Source organism: Chelonoidis abingdonii, chromosome 14 (assembly GCF_003597395.2).
Source record: "Chelonoidis abingdonii isolate Lonesome George chromosome 14, CheloAbing_2.0, whole genome shotgun sequence".
NCBI lineage: Eukaryota > Metazoa > Chordata > Testudines > Testudinidae > Chelonoidis > Chelonoidis abingdonii.
The window spans coordinates 17,037,543-17,063,970 of NC_133782.1; the positions used below are offsets into that span (position 1 = coordinate 17,037,543).

General features: G+C 44.9%; 1 protein-coding gene across 2 annotated transcripts in view; it reads right to left on the reverse strand.

The window, feature by feature from the left end:
- SLC9A8 (solute carrier family 9 member A8) overlaps window positions 1-16,862 on the reverse strand; it is a 44,495-nt gene extending 27,633 nt beyond the window's left edge. The window contains exons 1-3 of one of the 2 annotated variants that reach the window (XM_032804011.2): window positions 16,743-16,862; window positions 15,374-15,552; window positions 11,225-11,305 (exon numbers count right to left, since the gene is read on the reverse strand). In XM_032804011.2, the coding sequence (XP_032659902.1) occupies window positions 11,225-11,305; window positions 15,374-15,552; window positions 16,743-16,756 (274 nt within the window). In that variant the 5' untranslated portion in view covers window positions 16,757-16,862. Of the gene's footprint in view, window positions 1-11,224; window positions 11,306-15,373; window positions 15,553-16,742 lie in introns of those variants that run through there. The other variant, XM_032804012.2, reaches the window with a different exon arrangement.
- Window positions 16,863-26,428: the final 9,566 nt, after the last annotated feature.

Sequence of the window (26,428 nt, forward strand, 5' to 3'; positions counted from 1 at the left end):
TGATGCTCTCCCACCTAATGCATTTCCAGAGAGATCTGAATGAAGACTTCAAACTAGGACGACAACTTTTAGTGTGAGTCAGGAGCATAATTTGCAGCCTGCTCCAAATGGACTACAGAAAGGGATGAGGCTTCATCTAGTTACTCAGACTCCATTTTTGTGTTTCTCTGTTTGTTTATAGAGTGAGGGTATAATAATCAAATGATAGCACTTGGGAAACATGAAATACACCGCATGAAAAGTACAAGATGATTAAGTAACTAAGAAGTTTTAAAGTATGTTTTCAAGGAAACTGATGTAATTTTTATTCTGTCACACTGTAGTTATCAAAAGAATTTCAAAATAGCATCACATGGACCACTCCTGATGGATGCATCATACACATGATGTTCCATGAGGACTAAGCCTTCTTTCATACAAAAATATTTTAAGGGGCTTGTCCAAGTGGATACAAGTAATTGCTCAGTGAGATGGTTTGAAAGGAGACCAAGAACAAAATGTTAATACAGGAACATCAAAGATCTGCTGTACTTTGATGCAGGATGGAATCAGCCACAGTAATTGATAAGTCCCATTACCAATTTGTAGCCCTTCCACTCTGGGATGGGAGCTACGCTGGAAGCCAATGACTGGGAAATTGATTATTATTTGCTGAGCACCCACAGTAGGCTTGACTCTGTTAGAAACAGTACTGATGACAGAATATACTCTAGGGAATTTATAATCCAAATGAGAAAAACATATAGGAAGCAAAAATCAGCAGCCGAGACTTCAAGAAGTGTATTTTTCAAATGTACTTTCTAAGTTTGATAGATTTTCATTGAGAAGCTCCCCCTGCCGGAATAAGTGTTTTAACGGAGGTACTTCGGTGACATGAAGGAAGTGACTTAGTGAACAATCACATGCATTCAACGAAGTGGGTATTCACCCACGAAATCTCATGCTCCAACACATCTGTTAGTCTATAAGGTGCCACAGGACTCTGTGTTGCAATTATTGAGAGGGAATTACAGGTGTGAGGGAGAAGCAATCACAAAGGCATGAAGAGACAAGTGAAAGGTGGATACAAATGCGACATTCAGGAGGGAGAAGCAGTGGAAACTGGAAGAGGAAGAGGAAATGATTGTATAGATATGGCCTGGGGAAGGATTCTTTCTCCCTCTGCTGCTCTGTAATTACTTTAGATCAGCAGTTCCCAAACTTGTTCCGCCACTTGTGCAGGGAAAGCCCCTGGTGGGCTGGTTTGTTTACCTGCTGCATCCGCAGGTTCGGCTGATCAAGGCTCCCAGTGGCCGTGGTTCGCTGCTACAGGCCAATGGGAGCTGCTGGAAGTGGCGGCCAGTACATCCCTCAGCCAGTGTTGCTTCCAGCAGCTCCCATTGGCCCGGAGCAGCGAACCGCAGCCACTGGGAGCCGCGATTGGCCGAACCTGCAGACGAGGCAGGTGCACAAACTGGCCCAGCCCAGCAGGGGCTTTCCCTGCACAAGCGGCGGAACAAGTTTGGGAACCACTGCTTTAGATATTGCAACATATAATTTTGTAGTAACATTATTAATACTGGGAAGTGGATATGAAAGATGTTATCTTTCATTTGTCATCAAACACTGAAGGCAAATATATGTCTGGAGCAATTTGAAAGTCAAGAGAGTTGAGCTATAGCCTGGGTTTAAACACTAACCTGTCATTGACTGAGGTGTGGCTAACAGTCTAGGTCAATTCAATCTGCTCTCCACCATACCACCACTACACAGTTAGGTACACATGAGTAATGGAGCAAAGGAGCACTGAAGAAGGGGCACAGGCAACCTGGCATGTGTCCAAACCTTCAAGGTGCTTGCTGGGCACCCTTTACTCTTACTGATGTCAAGAGAGCTGGAGGGTGCTCAGCAGCCAAGGGATGTTGATCAGAACCTAATACGAATTGAGGTCCTCTATTGATTTTCGCTTTCTACATCCACAGGTATCTAGTTGTGTGTTCAGGGTGCATGAATAGGTTTGCTCCATCTGGGAGAACTACTTTTTCTGGGAAGGTGGAAGAGCTAAATCACAAGCTGCACCACACAGTAGTTGCATGGGCATTAGAAGGCCTTTCACCAAGCCTTTTGTTCCCTCTTAAAAAAAATATTATGTTCCCTGTTCTGATCAGGGCACCAGAAAAATCACTGTCTGTTGTACCACTTCCTGAAATTTATTCAGAGAACTTTCCACTTTAGCTTTGTTTGACTCGGAAATGGTAGCGACTTGGCTTATTACTTGAAACATCTGCAGTCAACATTTCTCCTGCATCTATTTTAATTACTGTCTTCATTCCCTGTTTATTTCTTACTCCTGACACCTCTGGGTAGCGATCTGTCAAAGAATGCAATCTGTTAGATTCTAATCTAACACTTCAACTACCTCTCAAAGCTGTAGTCACACTAGCAATCATGATATAACATCTGTATGTTTGCAAATAAACTTTTTATAATACGTGCATAGATTTCTTTGGTGGCTTATTCTCAAAGAATAGATATATAATTTCTGGCTTCAGAACATAAGGACGGTCATACTGGGTCAGACGAAAGGTCCAACTAGCCCAGTATCCTCTCCTCTGACAGGGGCCAATGCCAGGTGCTTCAGAAGGAGTGAACAGAACAGGTAATCATCAAATGATCCATCTCCCGTTGCCCATTCCCATCTTCTGGCAAACAGAGGCTAGGGACACCATTCCTGCCTATTCTGGCTAATAGCCATTAATGGACCTTATCCTCCATGAATTTATCGAGCTCTTTTTTGAACCCTGTTATAGTCTTGGCCTTCACAACATCCTCTGGCAAACAGTTCCACAGGTTGACTGTGCATTGTGTAAAGAAATACTTCCTTTTATTTGTTTTATATGCAACTGCATTAAAATGGTGGATTCTTTATCAACATAATAAATATAAACTATAATCTTTAGTCTTCTGCAGCGTTGCAAAGTTCATTTATTACATGACTTACAAACTGCTTCTAGGAATTCATCAAATAGTTAAGACAATGTGATAAAAACAGTTGTATACAGTGAATGGAGAATGCACTATCTGCATTTTGATCAGAAGTGCGTGCCTCTAAATCAGTTTTGCAAAACTGTCATGAAAATGTACCAGTTTAGGCACAAATTATGTATTACTAATCACATTTACTATAGTAATGCCTAAAGATGAAGGTACCGAGGCCCCATTGTGCCATGCACTGCACAAACATAGAGTAGCAGACAGTCCCTACTTGGAGAGCTACAATCTAAATAAATCAAAATTTACCCATATATCTTTTCCATGATGATTATATACATATATATTTTTACCTTGTCTGGAAAAAAATAATCTTTTGCCCTGGGAAAGCAGAAGTTTGCAACTCTGCTCTAAATCTAACACTGAAGTTTGCATTTGTTTTTTTAAATAGATATTGCAGGTAACAGATATGATCAAATGGACTTGAATTACAATAGACATCAGGATTTCAAGATGTAATTACTTCAAGGGGACATTGTGACAGACATGGCAATTTCCCGCAATATCATTGGGAGATCTTATTATATTAAGTTTATGTATCACTATATATAATTCCATAGGGGAGCATAACCACACCTCCTCCAAGATTTAAGAACAGCGCTGGAGCCAGTCAAGGGGCCGGTGACCTTCGAGGAGGTGGCTGTGTATTTCACCAAGGAGGAGTGGGCTCTGCTGGATCCTGCTCAGAGAGCCCTCTACAGAGACGTCATGCAGGAGCACTATGAGAACGTGACCTAGCTGGGTAAGGATTCCTGTGCCCTTGGGTATCAGAAGGGGAAGTGAGGAGTTAAGTTTCACAACACCCCACAGTGCAACCTCAACTCTGCCCTATTTCAGCAACACCCCAACAGACAAATGACACATACACTAGCACTCTACCCTCCCGACCACGGAGCAGTTTGGGAACAGAGCACAGGAGCTGTATAGCACGAAGTCTAACACCTTCTCTTTGCTAAGGCAAAACGTGGGGTTAGGTCCCATACAGGGAACAGAAGGTACCTACACCTGGCCTGCACTCGGACACTGAGCCTACTACACACAATCTATCTCAGACTTTTATAATGTTACCACCTCTTTACTCTTGCACTGAGGATTCCTTCTGAGTCATTGACTTCACTTACCCTCCCTGAGCATTGGAGACCACTAGCATGTATGCCACCAGACTGCTGACAAACCTTGTGACAAGAACACGCTCTTAAATACTTCTATGGTGGGCTTCTTTGGTATTTTACCCCTCACAGGCAATTACATTATGGTCTATATTACGAAGTGGTTCCACTGTATTCACCTCTTGCACCAGATCCTGTGCGCCGTTTAGGGGTAAATCTAGACTTGCCTCTTCCCTTCTGGAATCCAGAACTAGCTGCTCCAATAAGATGCCATTAACGGGGAATGGATCTAGACTGTTCTGAGTGGTGGCAGATGACAGAACAAGGAGCAATGGTCTCAAGTTGCAGTGGGGAAGGTTTAGGTTGGATATTAGGAAAAACTTTTTCACTAGGAGGGTGGTGAGGCACTGCAATGGGTTCCCTAGGGAGGTGGTGAAATCGCCTTCCTTAGAGGTTTTTAAGGTCAGGCTTGACAAAGCCCTGGCTGGGATGATTTAGTTGGTGTTGGTCCTGCTTTGAGCAGGGGGTTGGACTAGATGACCTCCTGAGGCCCTTCTAACCCTGAGATTCTATGATTAGGCAAATGCACTCAGGCTGTAATGTCTCCAAAGATGTACCACCATCTGGAAAGGCTCACAAATACTAGCTCAAACTGGGTTCTCCAGAGACCAACAGGCAGAGAAAGGACTTTTGGATAAATGGCCTGAGTTTAAACCAACGCAGGGACTGCTGTCTGACCAAGCAAACATACAGGTCAGTCTGTCCAAGGAGGGACCCAATCCTTTCTAAGAAGGGTTGGAATGACTTTGGCTTACTGAGGCCACATAAGACTGATGGGTGACCTCTAGTAAGCTTTTAGCATGTGAATAGGAATTTTTATTAGTTCTCATATGTTTTCGCGATAATGCTTTCACCTTAAGAATAAATATGTTTGCTTATAAGGAGCTGTGTGGTAACTTGTAAGTATGGGCAACTACAATTATTCATAGCCTCTGAGGAGAAAACAAATTGTAGATGCTGATCTATCTAGGCAATCTGGCTTGCTGCAAATAACACAGTGTAGGCAGGGATCTGTGCAGCCTGTAAAAACCCAGTCAGGAGGGAGAGAGATGCAGGTCTCTGACAAAGAGAAGGGATGGCTGAGGAGCCTAGAGTGGGTGCCCTTGCTGGACCACAGAGAGGGAGACACAGGGGGCAATTGCCCTGAATTGTGAGAGAGGAGAGAACCAGCAGTTTGTCTCAGCTATTACAGGAGATAGCCAAACTGTGTGCAGTGTATCTTGTATCCTGGTGAAACTCACTGCAAGCAGAGGACCAGCATAGGGCTTATGCAGAACTTACAGCCTGCTTATACACAAAAATTAATAGAAGGCAATGAGGAAAGAAGGATGAACAGGATGTCCCAATATCCCCCAGAGGTAGATGGAAGTTTCCTCTAATGCCATAAGCCTACCGAACAATAAGAAGTTCATAAGGCAGCAGCAGAGTGTGAGTGGAAAAGAGGAGTAAAGGGAAGAAGCACTGGCAGTGGGTAATGGAGGCCGAGGGAGGCTGACCCCTCAAATCTCAGCTAATGCTTCCCGCTGCAGACCCAGGGCTGGGCCACAGCAGGGCTCAGAGCCTCTCTGGGTGGCCCAGGCTCAGGGCTTCTTTGGACTGCTCCAGGCACTGGCAGGCTGGCCATGGTACAGGGCGGCATTGGTGGGCCAGCTGGTGAAAGCAAGTGTGGAGGGGGGGGAATGGAAGGAACAGGGCAGAGGGCTAGCCTTCCCAAACAGGAGGGTGCACACACCGTCCATGGGAGGAAGCACAAGCTATATCAAGTTTATGACTTTTTAATGGGTACAAGCTAGTTCTAGCAACATAACATGCAAGACACCACTATGATTACCATAAAAAAGGAAAGCCAGCTGTCCACATAGAATTCATCAGTATATTAGTTTGGAGGGATCCAGAATGAAAAAACACTCCTGTGTTGGTTTTGGATAATGGAGGAAACCCACCTTGTTTTGCAGCAGACACTAAAACTGCTCTTCCTTAGAGGTTAGTTTAATGGCTGCACTTTTACCAGAGCAGATGTCTTAACTATGTTATTGCTCAACGCTTTCGTCAAAGTGCAAGCTGGAAAGTTAATGGTGTCAAAGACCAAAAGTCATTCCTTTGATAACTTTATACCCAGCTCCTTGTTGAAAATAATTTTTATTGTCTCGAGAAATGAGTTACTGTCAATGATAACAAAGGGCCTGACTCTGATCTCACAGTGCTGTTGCACCAGTGTAACTCCATTAACTTCAGTGGAGTTACTTGGGACTTACATCTGAGTAAGGGAGATCAGAATGTGGTCCAGTGAATGCACTCATCCCCTGCCCCTCATAAGAAAAGTGTGGCTAGAAATTGCCAAGAGCAAAAGGAACTAACAATTAAGAGGATGATCATTGGCAGAAAAGTGATTATAAAAATAACTGTTCTGCCGTGCTATTAATTCTCCCTCAGTGACTGCCACAGCACATTTGCTTAAATCTAACTTCTGGCACACAGGCAGAATTGGATACTTGAAAACGTAGCTGTGCTCTTTCAGCTGCATCTCTCATCACTAGTAATAAGGATTCTTTATTATGGCAATTAGCTGGCAATTTTGTTAATGAAGCAAAAGCTGTATCTCCTCTACAGAGCTGACAAGAGCAAAAATGTGATTCTGTTGGTAAACTGAACAGGTAAGACTCAAGGCCAAACACAGCCTATCAGTAAAACTCTGTTGTTTGCGAAGCCCTTGGGGCGGAATCTTCAAATGAGCTAAGAGTCAGAGGCCAAAACCAAAGTGGAAGGAGCAATCAATGAATAGCTACATTTCAGTATGGAGATTATATCTGAGTTTACCTAAATCACAGTGATAGTTAACTGGATTAGGAGCCAACAGAAACGTATACCCTTTCATCGGAAGTTGTGCATGCGGTGCAGGAAAGAGGGATGGTGATATCCTCTTCTGTCCCTCCAAACAGACTTACATTACACTGAAGCCCTGATATGGAAACCACAAAGGAGATATTTTGGCAGTCTCCCTTTCTAACAATGACTTCTATTAATATATTTGCCTTAATGACAAAGTCACTCAATTTCTGAGGGAACATTGCACATGCTGGGCCAAATTCTACTGTCTGTAACTCCAACTGACTTGAGTAAAGTAACTGAAAGCAGAATTTGGCCCAGAATGTATGTGCCTCTTCAAGTAGCACAGATACTGTAAAACATTCAGGAAACAGTTATTAGGCAAATTTATTTATTAACAAGCACTGAATAGCCACAATTTAATCTCATTCCATAATTTCACAATGAAGCTTTATTAAGCCTCATGTTGATCCTTGATGAAAAAGCAAAATTGCCCTAAGGGGTCATAGTCAATGTTTGATGTATCCCTGTTTCCTGTCAGCTGCTTTTCTAACCCCATATCATATTTTCTTTTGGTTTTACTGCAGTTGAAGCAAAATATCACATTCACACTAATGTGTGTGTACATCATTGCTCTTAACCGCCTCACCAAGTAATGTAAAAGAAACAGATTTTACCCTAACATATACTACCCTACTCTAAAGATCTTACAGTCTAATTAGATAAACACAGATAAACTGCCTCTTGCTGGAATAAATCTAGATACAGCAGGAAATGCTTGGTCTTCTAGAACAGTGTCTTTCGATCATTTTGATACTAGAGACCGGCTTGCTGCTTCCCTAAACTGTGTCAGGGAGATCTCAGAAACCGGCACCAGCCATTGAGAAACCCTGCCCTAGGGCAGAGGTTCTCAACCTTTTTCTTTCTGAGGCCCCACCAAACATGCTATAAAAATTTCAGTCCACCTGTGCCACAAAAACTGTTTTTCTAAATACTCAGTAAATTAAAAGCCAGGGCCACCATTAAGGGTTAGCAAGCAGGGAAATTTCCCAGAGCCCAGCACCACAGGGGGCCCTGCAAAGCTAAATTGCTCAGGCTTCAGCTTTTAGCCCTGGGTGGCAGGACTTGGGCTTTGGCTTTCTGCCCTTGGCCCCAGCGAGTCTAATGTCAGCCCTGCTCTTGGGTTTATTTTGGTGGACCCCCTGAAACCTGCTTGCACAACCTCAAGGGGCCTCGGATCCCTCTTTGAGAACCGCTGTTCTAGAAATCTAGCTAGGTCAGACTTGGTGATCACAGTGATCCCTTCTGGTCTTGGAGTCTATGAACTGTTTGCTTCTCAATTTGAGACTAATCTGTGCCCAAATATGATTTTTCAGATAAGTGTCCCTTTAAGCTAAAGGATTTCCTAATATAGATCTTGCTGTGGGCAATGTAATGTGCCATGAATTAAGTACTGTGAACTAAAAAGCAACTGCAATAAGTCGTATACTTGGGGAGGAGAGAATCTGCTTTCCTTTCCACTTAGAAACAACTTTGAATTCAGGATCCTTGTGGCACAACACCCAGAAGGTTGCAACATTCTTAATTCTGTGAAAGCCCTAAGATTTTGCAAGCACCGAAGGGCTTTGTTTCCTCCAGCATAGTAATGTGATGGGGACAGCTTTGAGAATTTGTATGAAAACTCAGTTAACCAACCAGAAAATGCAGCAGGCAGAAGTCCAGGAGAAAGATGAGAACTACTTGCTCAGTAGGTATGACACTACTACACTCCTAGACCTGGTCTACACGGGGGGTAAGGGGTGGAGGGAGATCGATCTAAGTTACGCAACTTCAGCTACGTGAATAACGTAGCTGAAGTCAATGTGCTTAGATCGACTTACTGTGGTGTCTTCACCACGGTGAGTTGACTGCTGCCGCTCCCCCGTCGACTCTGCCAGCACCTTTCACCAAGCTGGAGTACAGGAGTCAACGGGAGAGTGCTTGGGGGTAGACGCAATAAATCGATCCTCACTGGAGTGATCGCTGCCCACCGATCCGGCTGGTAGTGAAGACATACTCTTAGTTTAGTATTATAGCTAAGCATCTTTTCCTTTGTGGTGTATTTTTAGGCTGACAGTGTCAGTGCCACTAGTGACTAAAGTAAAAATATCACCACTGCACAAAGATTATGGTAAGCAGTTACACAGACAGCTGAAAAGCTGCTGCCTGAGGTTACTTACGTCAGTAAAATAATCTATTTCAGTGACAGGGACAATATCGTATCTACTTGAGTCCTGATTCTCTTCTCATTTACAGATTTGTAAGTCAGGAGTAACTGCACAGAAATCAGTAGTTATACCAATGTACAACCACTGTGAGAGCAGAATCAGGCTCGTGGACTTTTCAGACTTACTGAGAAGTGGCGAAGAGCTTGATCTGAATTAAGGGTGGTGTTCTCTTGCCTCAAGTCATAGAAAGAGTCCATGTGTACAATAGGGACAGTTCAGTATCTAGTAATCTAGGCAAGTTTTCAGGCTATTAGTAAAATTTATATTCTCAGAGTAGGTTAAATCACATGTACCACACAAAGTTCTTCTGCAATTAAAATAAACTGATCTCATAAATGGAGATAAGATTCATGGTAGCAGGTGCCACCATTGTATCTCACCCCAGGCTAATGAGGATGCATGAGTGAGAGGAAGTTGGGAAAGTATTCCCCTCCTCCTAGATGCATCCTAGTTTTGCAGAGAATTACACCTCACTCAGGTCCACCTTCGAAGTCAATGGGACTTAAGCACATACTTAAGTGCTCTCCTGAATCAGGGTCTCAAAATCTAGACAGCAAGACAAAGCACTCTGTAAGGAAATCTGGCATACTAGCAACATCCTGCCATTTGACCTTACTGGCCAGTTTATCTTTTTAATCTTGGCTTGTTCACTGAGCCTTGAGATTTCCTCCTCTCTTCCAATTTTAACTTCTGAAAGGCAGAGTAACAATCTTCATGTTTCCAATCAACTGACTGTGATAAGTCAGGTAGGAATAATAAAAAAGGAAAATGGCACCATCACTCAGCAGTAGTGTTAAAATTACAGAATCCCAGGGCCACATTTTCAGAAGCGCTCAGTGTCCAGCAATTCCGTTTGAGCTCTGAAGGCAGCGCTCAGCCCTTTTGAAAATCCGACCTGAAGATTCTATAATGTTAGCACTAGCACTGGGTGATGATTCCTTTTTCTTTTTGATTACTGGCTGATTTATCACACTCATCAGCTGATGAAGAACAGTGGGAGCTGCTGGGTGCTGAGCACTTTTGAAAATCTAGTCACTTCATTTAGATGCCTAAATGGGAACAGGGTTCTTTTGAAAATCTGGCCCGTAGATGTTAGAAATGACAAATGACAAGGTGGGTGAGCTAATATCTTTTATTGGACCAACTTCTGTTGGTGAAAGAGACAAGTTTCGAGCTACACAGAGCTCCTCTTCAGGATGAGCTCACCCATCTTGTATCTCTAATATTCTGGGTCCAACACAGCTACAACTCTGCAAAGCACTAGTAGGTCATCCTGTCCATCCACCAACCGGTGCAGTAACACATTTTGCTTTGTCCAATCTAGTTTTCAAATCATTCCAAAGATAGGGCTTCCACTTCCTCCTACAGGAAACTATTCCCAAGTAATGGATCTCACTGTCAGAAAGATTCTCATGGTATTTACCATTCCAGTTTCCTTTTATTAGTTTAATGCCAGTTATACCCTCTTTACCATGTGCGATATTTCATCTCCCAACGTAGTGCTTGCACCTTTCAGACATTTAGAGCGTTATCTTGGTTCCCCACGAAACACATCAAGCCCCAGTCAGGCAAAGTGGTCCACTAAATGTGCTCTCATGGAGTTCGATTGATTTCAGTAGGATTCCATACAGCAATAAGGGTCTGTCCACATGTATCACTTTGCAGAGTCATAACACATGCTTAGCTCTTTAACTCTTTCATAAATTAGTCCTTCCATTCCTAGAATTCCTGTTGCTCTTCTCTGAACTATGTCCTGTGTGCCTACATCTTTCTAGTAATAGTCAGCCCAGAAGTGAACACAGTAGTTCAGCCATTGTCACACCAGTTAAAGAGGGCACCAAAGTGGGTAAACCCTATTTTTATCTAAAAATATTGTAACATAAATCAAGTTTACTTCAAAAATATTTAAAGTGTGGTCACAGAAATACTCACCTAAAGAAACAACAGCCACACTCTCTGGCAAGAAATGTAGTCTGTATTTTATCAGTAAATGCACCAATATGATGCAGATAGCTGCGGGGAAGAAGTAAAACAGTATTCAAATATGTAACTGGTAGGACAGAAAAAGACATTCTTCTAAACAATGTTCCATGAATACAAACTGTGAAACTTTCCTAGTAATTTAAAATAAATCTGAAAGTAATCAGATTATAGACTGTTGTTCAAATATTTCAATGATTCCTAGAAATGGGTTAAAATAATTAAAAGATGAATTAGTCAGAGGGGAAGGGGAATGTACACACACACACACACACATATATAAAAATACACATCAAATTATGGACCTGTCAATCCCAAGAGTGTGTCTTTAAATTCTGATATTTGATAAAGCTAATTGTGACAAAGCAGAAAAGTAATTACTAAGACTATTTTCATTCCCTTACCTCACTGTGCCAAATAAGAATTTGGGGGTCGTTTACTAATTCAGTTTCCAGCCTCCACAAGGCTCCTGCAACTAAACTGCAACAAAACCTGTTTCTGATTCAAGAACTAAAAACCTTCTCTGAACTGCTCTTACTAATGGTAAGCTTTAGCAACTCCCCCTAGCTACCATTGAACGGTCTTTGTTCAAGGGGGCAATCTGATGTGCTTCTGATCAAGAGTTGATGGTGGCTTTCAAACAGATAGTTTATTTTATATGCTATTCCTTTGGAATATGGCCTCACTGAAAATAATGATTTTCATGTACCTACAGCATTAGTGGACTTGTCACTTATTGTCCTTTGTTCCACTGAAAAGGACTTTCTCTATACACTGTTCAGAAATTGAAGTCATGTCACTGTGTTCAGAATTCTGCACATTGTTATACTCATATTGGTAGGCACCTCACACACAGCATGCTTTGCATTTAGTACATTTACAAGTGACAGGCCTCGTAGACTAGAGGACTGAGCAGAAACTCCTAATATATACAGTAATACTAGCTGTACTGCTTACAAGTGTTGGCCCTGAGCAAATCATTTACCTTCTGCATCTCAGTTTTCATATCTATAAAATGGGGATAATATCCACCTCATGAGGGAATCTGGGCAATTAATTAATGTTTATATAGCACTTTGTAAATGTAAAGCTCTTACTACTGCCTTATTTCTATTTAGTAGAGCCAAATCCTAGCATCTTCCTATTTCTATTCTATTTCTTTAAACAAAAAAGAAATACTGTGGTGCAACTGTAAGCTCAGATAATGCACTCCTACCAGTAGATATTACAATGATGGCAGGTTGATTGCCCATCTAATTCCATAGCTATTTGGTACCTATTCTCTTGGCAAGTTTGTCCAGTTGGTAACTGACACTATTTAATCTGGTCTGCCCGCAACCTCTTCTATGGCATGACATGAAGCACTCAAGAGATTGACAAGAAAATGCTTCAAATGTTTTCGTGAAGGGTTTAAGTGTCACACAAGGAAGATTAAGGGAGCATAACACAGGCCAGGGGAGCTTGCCGGCCACATTTATCTACTTGGATGCTGTATAAAATGGAGAGAAGTGTTACAAAGATAGGCCCTTTTGGCCAAACAAGGTCCTGAAGTTAAACTGGGGTTTGTCTTAATAGATAAGCAGATTGCAGAAACCTGGGGCCAGAGACTAAGCAGTGTGACTTCTGGCCTGCTGAATTTTGGGCTTAGATGGGGACCAATCCAACCCAAAAGTAAAGCAGCTCCTTGGGATACTCTAATTTAGGGAAGTTTCTCATGGCTGTCTAGGGGCTACTTTACAATCCAAAACAGTCAAAGCCCAGAGCACTCTGGCCACACCCTCCTTCATCCCCACCACACTCTCTGTCAGATGCTATGAATGGGGCAGCACAGAGCACTTATATTGGCTATCCACTGCTCTGGAAACTCTCCTTTGCTGGGGGGAGGGGGAAAAAGCGGGAGGAAAGGGAAATTCATCTGTTTCCAAAGTCCATTATGCTGCTGGAGTGGTGTAACGGGGCTGGAATGCAGCCAAGAATTGTGGCCCTACTCTTTAGTCCTAGGAAAAGATGCAGAAACTTTACCATGAATAAGCCTTTTAAATTCCATTTCACACACACACACACACACACACTCAGAATTTTCTTTTAAACTTCATGTTTTTCTGATCTATTGCATTTTGTTTTGATTTTTCTTTAATATCTACTCAAATATCACTTTGGTATTGGTCACAGAGAGAACACCAGAGGGAAATGTGCATATATCTAAAGGACTGGATTTTCTCTTTGTTGCATTTAATACAAAATACTTCAAAGAGGGTGACACAGATAGCATTTTATCCAAGAGGACTTATAAAACCTGCTGTTATGACAAACATACACATGCTTTCCTATTCAGTTTGCCAGATTGTGACACAAGCCACATATCAACACTGCAAACAGTGATCATCTAGAATATACTGAAGAACCAAGCAAGTAATATTACATACTTCTTCAGAAAGGATCTCTTATTGCGGTTTGTTTATAGGTCCCCCACTTTGCTTGTATTTCATACAGCCAGAGGTAGGACAAACCCCTTAAACACGCTACTGAAATTGTGTTGTTACAGCTTTGACTACTGTATAGTTTACACTAGATCGGGGCAGGCAAACTTTTTGGCCTCATAAATGCATCAGGTTTCATAAATTGTATGGAGGGCCGGTTAGGGGAGAGGGTTGTGGCCCAGACCTCACCTCCTATCTGCCCCCCCCCCTCCCCGCAGGACTCCTGCCCCATCCAATCCCCGTTCCCTGACGGCCCCTCTGGAACCCCTACCCCATCCACAAATTGCCACTCCCTGTCCCACGACTGTCCCAGGACCCTTGCCACCCCATCCAACCCCTCCTCTCATTCCTGATGCCACCCCCCCCCCAGAACCCCTGCCCCATCCAACTACCTCTTCTCCCTGTCCCCTGACTGTACCCAGAATCCTTGCCCGACTGCCCTATCCAACCCCCATCTCCTTCCTGACTGCCCCCTGGGATCCCAGCCCTCATTCAAACCCGTTTCTCCCCCAGACCACCATACACACCCCTACCCTCTGACCACCACCCCAACTCCCCTGCCCTCTAGCCAACCCCCCCAGCTCCCTACCCCCTTTCCACACTGCCTGGAGCACCACAGCCGCGCTGCACAGCTAGAGCCGGGTCACGTTGCCACCGCCGCCAGGCAGCACAGAGTACCAGGTCAGGCCGGGCTTTGTAGCTGCACTGCCCCAGGAGCTCTCAGCCCCGCCGCCCAGAGTACTGCGCTGGTGACAGAGGGAGCTAGCTGAGGCTATGGGCGAGTGGAGACAGCAGGGAACGTGCCAGGGGCTAGTCTTCCAGGCCAGGTGCTTGGGGGCCAAATAAGACTGTCCCGCAGGCCAGATGTGGCCCATGGGCAGTTTGTCCACCCCTTTACTAGATAGATATCAATTAACATTGTTTATCAAAAAGTTGCATAATGTAAACAGAAAGACTTACTGATGACCCAGATTTTCAGAAAAATTGAGTATGCAACTGTATGTGCAAAATATCTGTGCAATTATCACAAATTAGTGTTCAAGTTGGGTAAGTGTACATGCCTATAGTGAAAATTGCCACAATTATCCATAGTTACCTAATTTGTGTATCATTACGGTAACCGTGCATGCAATTTCTATACAGGTTCTTACACTGCACTCTTCACCACAGCTGAGCGCATTCCAGCAGTGCTTTAAGCGACGTGACTAACCTCTCTCATATGTTCTCTCATCCTCTCCTCAAGGGAAAAACTGTGCATAGTGCAGTATTTTGTTTTGGTAGGACACACACATTGCTATGTGTTTATATTAAAGATAAGGTCAAAGAAACATGTCTTGCACTTGGAGCAGAAGGCGGTGAGGTCTGTGAGGGTTCTTAGTTCCTTTAGGAGTTTATTCCAGAGTCACTCAGATCCACAAGCTTACCTTTTTGAACATGTAATTGCATATCCAACTTTTCTAAAAATCTGGGTCTATATGACAAACTTTCGCGGTTAGGGGTTTGCAGGAGAAATACAGCACCAACCTAAAAAAGTATCCCCAGGACTCATGCATCTTACAAATGTTTCAGACACAACACAAACTCAACAGTGAACAATGAGATTTTTCAGTTCAGCATTCACCTAATACAAGGAGACTAAAGAATATAGTCATGCCACTGGATTGCTCCTCTTGCTGAGCTTCGACTCCAGTCTGCACTGGAAGGATAGGTTTGGCAGGTGTAGGAACCACCAGTTTAGTAGTAACGGACAGCGTGGTGTGGAGGGTGACATTGAGGACTTCATGGGTAGCATTTGAGAACCTGTCAGGGCAATACAGAAGATGATTAGACTTAGCAAAAGCTGGACATCGTGGGGGAGGTTGCACAAAACTACTGAAAGATTAAAAACAAAACTCATCACCAACAAGTTATCTTGGCAACAGAATTAACGATAATCACGTGCAGCTGCCTTAGAGAAGTGGCCCCTAATAATGGGACCATGAGAAAGTACTACGATTTTAGGCTCATGGAAAAATTTATTGCTGAATTCTTTCACTCACGGGTGCAAAGAATACTTTGTATTGGAGCTAGGATTTAGCACACAGATGAATGGAAGGTGTGCAGTGTGGACAGGGCCTTATTTTGTATAGTTTGTCCAGTGGAACACATCTACGGTAATACAAATAAGACATCTCTACGGAGATGCCATGGTATTGCATTTGCACGCTCCTGTACCTGACACAGTGGCAATATTTTGATGGACCCTCCCTCATACACTAAATACTGCATCAGGACATTTGATGACTATTCTTTGCCTTGTTACCATGTTAAAACTGGGATGTGCCTAGGATTCCTTTAATGGCACTTAAGCTTTCCCACCTTTAAAGATAACCCCCTCAGCTACACCCCAGTGCACCAGTACTGCCTGGCCACCATTTGACTGTACATGTCCTAGCCATTGGGCTTGCATCGTGCCAAACCTCAACCGTAAGACACAAACACCTGCCAGGGCAGGCTGGCTCACTCACAAACCAAGGGAAGGGGCTGGCCCCATCCCGCTCAGATGAACCTCGCAGAGTTGCCTCTTGGTTAATTTGTGCATCAGTGCATGTGTGCTAGGCAGGGGCTCGTTACGCCTGTACAAATGTGGCAGCGGGACCAGGGGCACAGGGGGGCTCGCAGTGGCTGCACTGGACAGACCCATTTCACGGGGGAGAGGGCCTTGCGATTCCTGCACCGAGTGACCCAATTTGACAAGGGGCCCGGTAGCGATGTCAGGGCCCGTGGGGGTGGGGGGGCGGCACATGGAGCTGGAGGGTGGCTACCAGTGCCCCTCCCCCACAGCGAGAGCCCCCGGCCTGGGGCTGGGCCTGAAATGAGGGGCTCGGCCTCCCGCCCCCGTATTCCCGCCCCGTCCAGGGGGTGGCCCCGCTGGGGAGAGGACCTGGTCCCCCCCCCCGCCCTGCAAACTGTCCCCTCATCCCGCAACGCCCTACAGAGAATCAACTCACTCCACTTCCGCCATCGTGCCGCTCGCTCCGCCCCGCCCCCGCCCTTTCTTCCTCAGTCCTCCACAGCGCTCAGGGTCGGGAGTGGCTGCGCAGTGCGTCTCCTGCTTCCGGGTTCTGGCGGCGGCGGCGGCGCTCCAGGCAACTCTATGGTGAGAGAAAGGGCGGGGCGAAGGAACACGCGCAGGCGGGGAGGCTGAGGTTTAACAGGGACGGAACAGGTGCAGGCACAACTCACGTGACCCGCGGGTGGTGTCACGTGACGAGTGGGACCTGTCCGTCCCGTAATAGGGGGTCCACCACCCCCCATCCCCCTGGGAGCGCTCGCGGGCAGGAAGGTAGAGAGCAGCCGCAGCGTCATGCCAGTGTGCTGTGTCCTCACGCGGTTGCCATGGCATCTTGCTGTGTCATCGCATCGCTGCTGTCACCAGCCCCCAAATCGCAAATTGCCCCCACTCCCGGGAATCCCGAGCTTGCATAACAGCCCCTGCGGTTACTGTCACCGCCATCCAGGGCGTGACACGTTGGTGCAGCCACGCCACTGTTGCCGGCACAAAGTGCCCGAGGAGGGCAACAGCAGGGGGGTCCGTCACCCAGTGTGCACCACGCCAATAAACACACCAGGGTAGAGAAGCAAATCAAGTTTATTTGAGATCTCAAAGTGGTGCTGGGAGACTTGACATGCCTCAAATCCAGCACACCTAAAACAAGCAGTCTGTTCCTTTATATCCATGAGAACTTTTCTCGCTGACAAGCAAGCCCCCGTTTTCCCTCCCTCTTCTGTCCGGCTGCAGCATTCTTTTCTCACACACTTCTTTGTCTTCCCCCTCCCTCTTCTCCTTCCTCCCCCTGTAGCAGTTACGTAAGCACAGGTGCATTAAGTAATCTTGGCTGCGGCAGCTCATTAGTAAGTTTTTCTTCTGCAAGTTATCTTGTCCTTCTGCGAAAGGTGCACAGGCCTCATTATTTCTGCTTTAGACCAGTATGAGCTGTATGGCAACTAAGGGACGTTGCACCTGGCCTTTTCTATTTATTGGCCTGTTAGGTCAATTAGAGTTTAAACATGGAAGAGCTTCTGCTCATCTGAGACCTAAACAGAGAGACTGTATATCCTTATTGCCTTTTACCTTTTAAGTTACTTAGGATTATCCTTAGTGACACCAACACCACGGTTTCAAGCGATGCTCCACAGCCGCCAACTGGGGGGTCGGACTTAACTCTTCTAAATGGAAGTTGAGTTTGTGGTGTAGTCACATGGCTGCAGGAGGTGGGGCTGTAAGAAAACATTCAGTAGCTTCAGCCTCACCCTACAATTGCAAGTGCTGGCCAGCAACGCCGCATCAGCTGATGGTGTGATCGTGCGGCTGTGCCAGCGCGCTGTGTCCTCACCCAGCGTCTACGTGTAGTGCTGCCTAAAGAAACATCTCTGCATTCGCAGGTCGCCTTATGCTGTGATCCGATTCTATGATACCGAAACACTGTGTGCCTGGAAGCGTGGCCAAGTATCATTTTTGTCTGAGCATGGTGATGTTTTGATGCAGTGATTGCTTCGGAAGCACCACTGAAAATAGATGTTATCCCCGTTTGACAAAGCCCTAGGTGGGATGATTTAGTTCGGGTTGGTCCTGCTTTGAGCAGGAGGTTGGTCTAGATGACCTCCTGAGGTCTCTTCCAACCCTAACCTTCTATGATTCAATCACTGAAGTGTGATAATCCATCATTTCAAAATATCTTCATGTTGTGTCAGAATGGTTCTTTCATCCTGATGCTAAACCAAAATGCAATTGTCTCTGAATAGCATTGTATCAAACTACCCTCAAGCTGAATCAGAATGTTGTGTCTCAAAATCAGTGTCAAAACATACTTGGATGAAAATGTCAGTAACTCATAAAAATGTCACCAAATTGTGCCAGAAGAAAGGGAAAGGACAACTGAATGGTAAAGGCATAAGCCTGAGACTTGGGAAATGCAGTTTCAATTCTCTGCTTTCCCACACACTTCCTGTGTGATCTGTGTCATTTAGCTTCTCTGTGCCACAGTTCTACATCTGTAAAATAGAGATGATAGTGCTTTAGTGTTGAGAGGATAAAAATACATTAAAGATTGTAAGGAGGTGAGATACTACAGTGTAAATACTAAAATAGATAGTTGTGCCATGTTATTCCGTTGTCAGGCTCTTTTTCAGCCCCTCAAGGAATCTAAGGATCTATCACTTCACTTTCCAATATGAGTGCCTCAAGAAAATGGCTGGATTTGTGCACACAGGCATATGTGCCTGCACATTTTGGGTGCATTTCTGGAGGCCCTTTTGAAGTTGTAACCCAAGTTTAATAATTGGGATTATTATTCATTATGCATACACAATCCAGTAAAGTATTAGGGTTTTTGCAGACACTTACATACTCACTTAGTATATGTGTTTGTGAATGTTATTCTATCATGCATCAAAATGTAATAAAATGTAGGTGTGTTTCAAAAAAATGTTAAAACTGGAGGAGCTGCTATTCCTCCCGCCCCCATTTTAGGACCATGCTTGCAATTTATAGAAGGGTCATGTTTATGACTCAGGCTTCCTGTCTTTTTCTGGTCAGATATACTCCCACAGCTCTCCCTGTACAATCAGCTTTGGGTGGCTATGTAGTAACATACTTCTCTAAAGCTGATGGATATGATCAGTGGAAGCGTTAGCGTCACCGTAAGGGTTCATATGCCACCCACTCCAGAACCTTGCGCAGTAAGCATACCCAGAGAAAAGGGGACATGGCTAGGGCTGTTGTGTGCCCTAGTGATGTGCCTCAGCTGCTGGAATGGTCCTAGGGAGCCCTGGGCAGCTGGCCCAGCATAAAGTATCTTTCAGTCATCCAATGGTCCTAGGATTGGTGTGGAACAAAGGCATCTTACAGCCACTTATGCCCCTTCCCCTTCCTTGCTACCTGAGCTATGCCTGACGCAAAAAGACAGACCCTTGGACCTAGCCATGGTAGTCTGAAAATTTAGCTGGAGTTTACTTTTTTATGGTGCTTTTTTTAGGGTTATTATATTTCTTGACTGGTATGATCTAGTGCAGTAGCTCTGAACCTTTCCAGACTATTGTGCCCCTTTCAGGAGTCTGATTTGTCTTGCATACCCCAAAGTTTTACCTTACTTAAAAACTACTTGCTTACAATATCAGACATAAAAATGCAAACGTGTCACAGCCACTAATTGTTGACTTTCTCATTTTTACCATATCATTATAAAATAAATCAATTGGAATATAAATATGGTACTTACATTTCAGTCTATAGTATACAGAGCAGTATAAACAAGTCATTGTCAGTATGAAATGTTAGTTTGCACTGACTTCACTTGTGCTTTTTAGGTAGCCTGTTGTAAAACTAGGCAAGTAACTAGATGAGTCGATGAACCCCACCCCTCCTAAGACCTCTGCACGCTCCCAGAGGATATGTGTACCCCTGGTTGAGAACCACTGTTCTAGAAGCTCCACATTTGTTTGTTGGCTTTGCTGAAGAGATGAGCCTTTAATAAAAAGGGATTGTAATGTGTCTCAAGTGCAGAGGCAGTAATAGAACTGTTTACAATATAGAAGGAGGTCAGTTTAACTCCAGCTGCTTGACTCAGCTGGGGCAGAAGTGGGGAACGGATTGGGGGGGCAGTGGACCAGAGCAAATGTATTGGGACAAGAATTTGGGAAGGGGAGTTGGGGGACCTGGACTGAGAATAGAGAATTGGAGACACATAGAAGGGTGACACGGAGCCATGCTCCCAGCCTTAGTATGGGTGGGCTCTGAAGGAAGCCGAAGGAGGCAATGCATTGGAGGGCAGGGTGCTGATGTGGAATGGAAAGAGGGTTGCAATATGGGCAGAGGACCCCAGGAGCATAGGAAAGGAGGGCAAGGAATGTGGGCAAGGGAGATGAACCTGGAAGGGGATACAAAGAACCAGAGGCGTTATAAGGTGTTTGTGTATGGGAACTGGGAAGACATAGATGGAGGTAGGGAAATACAGAAAGTTCCAGGGCAGAACTTGAGGGGTGTAAATTATTATAGCTCCATTGAAATCAAGTCTCAGCCTTCAAATCTATAGTGGCTAGCAAAGTTATTTCAGGTGATCTCATTGGTACATCTCTCAGACAGCCAGGACCCGGACCATATGGGGTTACAAACTATATAATACTCCGTGACGATGACAGGAACAATCCTTATTTCCTGTCCTTGATTCAGAGGTGGAACATACCACAGTGCTTGACATTCTGACCTAGAGACATCACTGAAGGAAACAAAAAACAAACTTACTGTCAGTGACACTGATAGTAACTGAACCAAATACTAGGCTGGCATAATTGCTCATATGGGCTCTTCATGCTCCGAGAGCACCAGCACAACACAAACTGATCGTTTTTTGCAGGAGGACTTTCTGCAGACTTTTCATTTGTGGTTTTTTGATGTGTGTCTAATGAGCATCTGCTGGCAAATGTGTGTGTTAAAATGCTTCTTTTAAAAGATCCCAGGAATTTCATAATTGTTTAAAATTCATCCAAAATGATGTGGCTGTAGGTATCATTGTATTTAATCTTATTTCTTAAATAATACAGAGTAGCCTAAATAAATATTATTATAATTAAGGGCAGACACACGTGAGTACCTGACTATATGTAACCTGTGCACTGGAAGCTTGAGAGAAATAATTAATCTTCAGGTCTAGGGCAAGTTCTCTTCACAGTTATACCAGTGTATAGTCAGTCAGTAGAGTTACTTTAGATTTACTCTTGAAGAAAGAAAGGATGATCCAGTGGTTAGGGTAGTGGCCTTGGGGTTAGAAAGCCAGGGGTCAAGTTCCTGTTGTGCCACAAACTTCCTATGTGACTTTCGCCAAGTCACTTGGTCTTTTCCTGGCTCAATTCTCCATCTGTAAAATGGAAAAAATAGTACTTCTCTACCTCACAGGGTGTTGTGTAGATAAATACATTAAAGATTGTGGTAATTGGGAGCTATAGGAGAACCTGAGATATACTTACATCAGTGAAACTAGTAGCTGAAGTTGCACCTTTTTATCTAATATGTTTATAAGATGTTCTTTACCATGGGATCTTGGCTCTGCAATGGGAAAAAATAAGTGAAAGGAATTACTTTCTTTGAGTGAACATAAGACAGGGATCAAATTTTCAGCTGACTGCAAGTCAGCTTCTGATTTTGGGTGCCCACTTTTGCACATGCAGGACAATGGCTGGCTGTTGGAGCTGCATGTGGAAAATGGGATGCAGGCCGACTTTGCAGGCAAAATCAGTTGTGTGTTCTGAAGATTGTATGTAACATCAGAGCTTAAATGGGCCTAAGATGGTCCATGTCCCTTGCTTGCATGTTTGTGAGTTTATAGAAGGATTATACCCAGGGCTTTGGAGCTGTGCTCCGGCTCTGCTCCAGCTCTAGGCAAAAACCTGCAGCTCCACTGCTCCGGAGCTGCTCTGCACTCCAGCTCTGGGCTCCGCTCCAAAGCCCTGATTAAACCAGCAGTTCTCTAACATCCATCCTGTTGATATAACACTTTCACTTCAGAGGTGGTCAGTGCCCTGAGATGTGTTCAGCATTCCTCAGGCTCAGGCTCACAGCAACTCCTCAAATGCTGTCAGACCCATGCCAGACACAGTGGATGCTAATAAACTGTTGTGAAATTACCTATTTGTCAGAAGATCGTCTGCTTGCAGTCCCTTATTTTATTCCCCACCCCCCACCCCTACACTTCAGAATGGAGTTGAGGAAAGACAACTCATTGTACGGTGAGTGGACTGAAGATAAATGACCTTTGCTATCAAACTCAGGATATGTATTAATTTTAGAGAGAAAGGCTAAGCATGCCACTGAAAGAAGGGAGAGGAAGAGACAGCCATGTAATGTACTTGCTTTATTGCTTTGGGGCAAATGTGGAGGATTCTCTCAGGCTGACTGATTAAATACTGAAAATTGTTTCAAACCCTTCACATAATAAATGTATTTTTATATCTATTTAATGTGTCTTATCTTAATCTTAATAAAATATATTTGGAAAGATCTGAGCATGAGCCATCAGCAGATAGCACCTCTCCTGCACCCTTAATTACTTGGAAATTTTTAGATACTTTAGAATCCAGTGGTTTGTTTGCTTTTCATTTAATGTTTCTATATTTTAAAGTAATAAATCCTGAGTTTATCCAGGACACTTGTATATGTAAATAAATCACACCTGGGTTGTGGGCAGTGCTGTGCATGATGTGCCAGCAGAGTCAACACTTTATGACTGTTATCAGTCATAAAATAATAAAGAATGAAACTTACACAGATCCAGCCCAACAGGAATCCAAAGGGCACAGGGGAAGGATATTGTTCAGGGATGCTGTCATATCACATCCTTGTTGACAAGCTCAGCAGAATGGCCAAGGACAGTGGTCCATGAACCATGAACTTTCCTCTGACCATGGTCAGGGTTGAGGCATGTTAATTAAAAGGGGGACAGTATAGGGAAGAGTTTATTGGTAGTTGGCTGATGGAATGTGCATAATCCATGTCTTCCCCAGCCTTTTCCCATCTTCAGTTGGCGTGCAGGTCTCATTGACCCACTGAGGGATTTCACAGGCTCATTTCCTCTGTCTCCATTGTAAATACCAACTATTAACAATAATAAATAAATAATAATGTATTTACTTATAATGCAGTAGAACCTAGGAGCCCCACTCAATGATGAATGCTCCATTGTGCCAGACATTTTGTAGGCAATGTACAGAACCCAGGTTTTCTGCCTTGCAGGCCAATGCCCCATCCACTGGACCACACTGCCTCTGCTAGTTGAGCATTGTTCCTAATGGATAAAATGAGGTCAGGTCACTTATCCAAGGTGACACAGCAAGTCAGTGGCAGAGTTAGGAATAAGAAACTTAGTGTGTTGACTCTTGCTCTAACTACCAAACCACACGCTTTCTCACTGTTCCTTTTTTATTAGAGAAATATTTTTTTCAGGGGCACATCTCTGAAGCTTTCATCAGTAGAATGTCCTGCTTCTTAGGCTATCTCTGTAATTCCTCCTCACGATAACATTGGCTATGTTTCTTAAGGCAGAGCTCTCATGAACACACAGCATACAAATCACTTCTCGTACGCTACACACAGGTTCTATTTTACATCTAGAGACATCAGTTCTCAACATTGTATGGCCTTTCTTGCCCTAAATAAAGGACTGGAATAGGGTCCTTGGTCTCTGGAGCTGAGCTAGAGGGAGAGGTGCAGATTTAAGGGACATACAATGAGAAATCCAGAGTGATAAAGGCTTAGCACTAGCAATAGGCAGAGGCCACTCATGACAATCTGCCATCCTAGGCAAAACTTCAGTATGCTACCCACTCCAGCTCTCTAGAACAGAGAGGGGATGAGGGATGCAGTGAGCCATCTGATGTTCCAGTGCTTGTGGTAGGGGTGCAGGCAGAGGGAAGTGGCGGGGTAGGGGAGGTCAAGTTGCAGGTTGTAGCACCACTTAGGGTTGGTCCAGCTCCGCCTCTGTCATGACAGGGGGCAGCCAGGCAAAATTTGAGTGGGTGGCATTCTGACCTGGTATGTGGGGTTGCAGCACCACTCAGGTTTGGCCCGCTGCCCCAGCCACCCTGTGCAGAATCTGCCATCTTAGGCAGCTGCCTAGTTTGCCTATAGCTAGTGCAGCCGTGATCATAGGTCAGAGTTGATTTAATGAAACAAATAAACATGACGAATTAACATGGAATAGAAACTATGTAGCTAGGCATTCCAAAACTGAGATGTTGTGCAGAGGAAAGACATTCATGAGGGACTTTTAAGAAAGAGGAAGGGTTGAGATTATCCAGTTAATAGGACTATTTCCTTGGCCAGATGAGGGGATCCTTCTTGGAATCCTCCCTTCTGACGATGAAGTGATGTCAACTATAGCCTCATTTGTCTTCACCTCTGTAGTGTAAAAAATGAGCCCTCAGTAGGGATTTTCCAGCAACCACTCCTTCTCTATGCCAGAAGCTGAGGTCCTGCCTCAGGGCCTGATTCTGATCTCACCCCCTCATCTTTGAAGTAACTAGCTAGGAGTCAGTGGAATTCCACCTATGTGAGGCTAGTGTAAGTGACTGCAGAATCAGGCCCTGGGTCTTTACTGAGGCAGCCTTCCGTTGACTTCAATGGGAGTTTGCCAGAGAAAGGACTGAGTAAAATCTGCGTCAGAGTCTCAGGATTCGGCCTGGTGTTAGAAGTTTCATTCCCCTCTGCTTCACAGAATCACTACTGATTTTAAGTTACTGCAAAACTAAGAAATCTGCAGTGTCCACAAGACATAGACTTAAATGTGTTTGGTCAGCTTAAAATGTCCTTTTAAATTTGATAGTTTAAGCACAGATTACGTAACATTCGGAGTTTATTCCTGTAATTGCACATTGAAAAGCAAAATCTAGTTTGCATTGTTACAAGGCACTGTATTTAGTGAACTATAGCCTTTAGCAACATTCAGCAGCTGTGAAGAACGAATCAACAATACTTAAGAATATAAAAATCCATGCACCTTGGTATGCAAGCTGTGGTGCTAGCACTCTTCCTTTTGAATTGTTACTGAACCAATGGCTCACCATGATCTTAGAAGGTCATCACTTATAGATTCATAGATGTTAAGGCCAGAAGGGACCATTATATTAGAGTTACCATATTTCAATAGAGGACACTGCTGGAGAGAAGAGAAGCTGGAGAGGAGGTAGAGTTGGGGGGTGCTGGAGGGTGTGTGTACTGGGAGGGGGTATTTAGAGGGTGCTAGAGGGGTGTGTGTGTACTGAGAAGGAGTGTTTGGGGGTGCTGGAGGGATATGTGTACTGGGAGGGTATTTGAGGGCTGCTGGAGGGGGTACCTGGGGGCGCTGGAGGGGTGTGTGTACTGGGAGGGAGTGTTTGGGAGTGCTGGAGGGGTATATGTGTAGTGGGAAGGAGTGTTTGGGGGTGCTGGAGGGGTGTGTGTACTGGAAGGGGGTATTTAGGGAGTGCTGGAGGGGATACCTTTAGCCTCACACTTGAGGTGGAGGCAGTGTCACACTCCCTGTCACAGTGGTAGAGTGGTTGGTGCAGGCCCAGGATGCAGCTCCAGCCCATTAGTTAATTCCTCCCTGTGGGTTTCTCCCCCTCCCCAGGGCAGGGAGCTGGGGCCTGGCCCTATCACCCTGGCCCTGTCACCCCTCCAGGCCAAACTCTGAGGCCCTGTGACGGGGCAGACATCCTGGCCAAGAGGCACCTGACAGCTCCGCTTACCTGGTAGGCCGGGTGGGGTCGGCGCGGGTGGGATCCGGCCAGGGCCGCCCAGGGGGGGCAAGAGGGGCAATTTGCCCTGGGCCCCGGGCCCCGCAGGGACCCTCACGAGAGATTTTTGGGGCCCCTGGAGCGGGGTCCTTCACTCGCTCTGGGGGCCCTGGAAAATTCTTGCAGGGCCCGGTCCCCCGGAGCTGCTTCTGCTCCTGGTCTTCGCCGGCGGGGGGTCCTTCCGCTCCTGGACTTACCACCGAAGCAGGACCCACTGCGTAATTCAGCAGCGGGGGTCCTTCCGTTCCGGGACTCGCCGCTGAAGTGCCCCAGAGAGCCGCGGCGAGGGCCCTCGCCACCGAATTACCATCGAAGACCCGGCTGCACTTCGGGTCCTGATTCAGCGGTAATTCGGCGGTAGGGGGGTCCC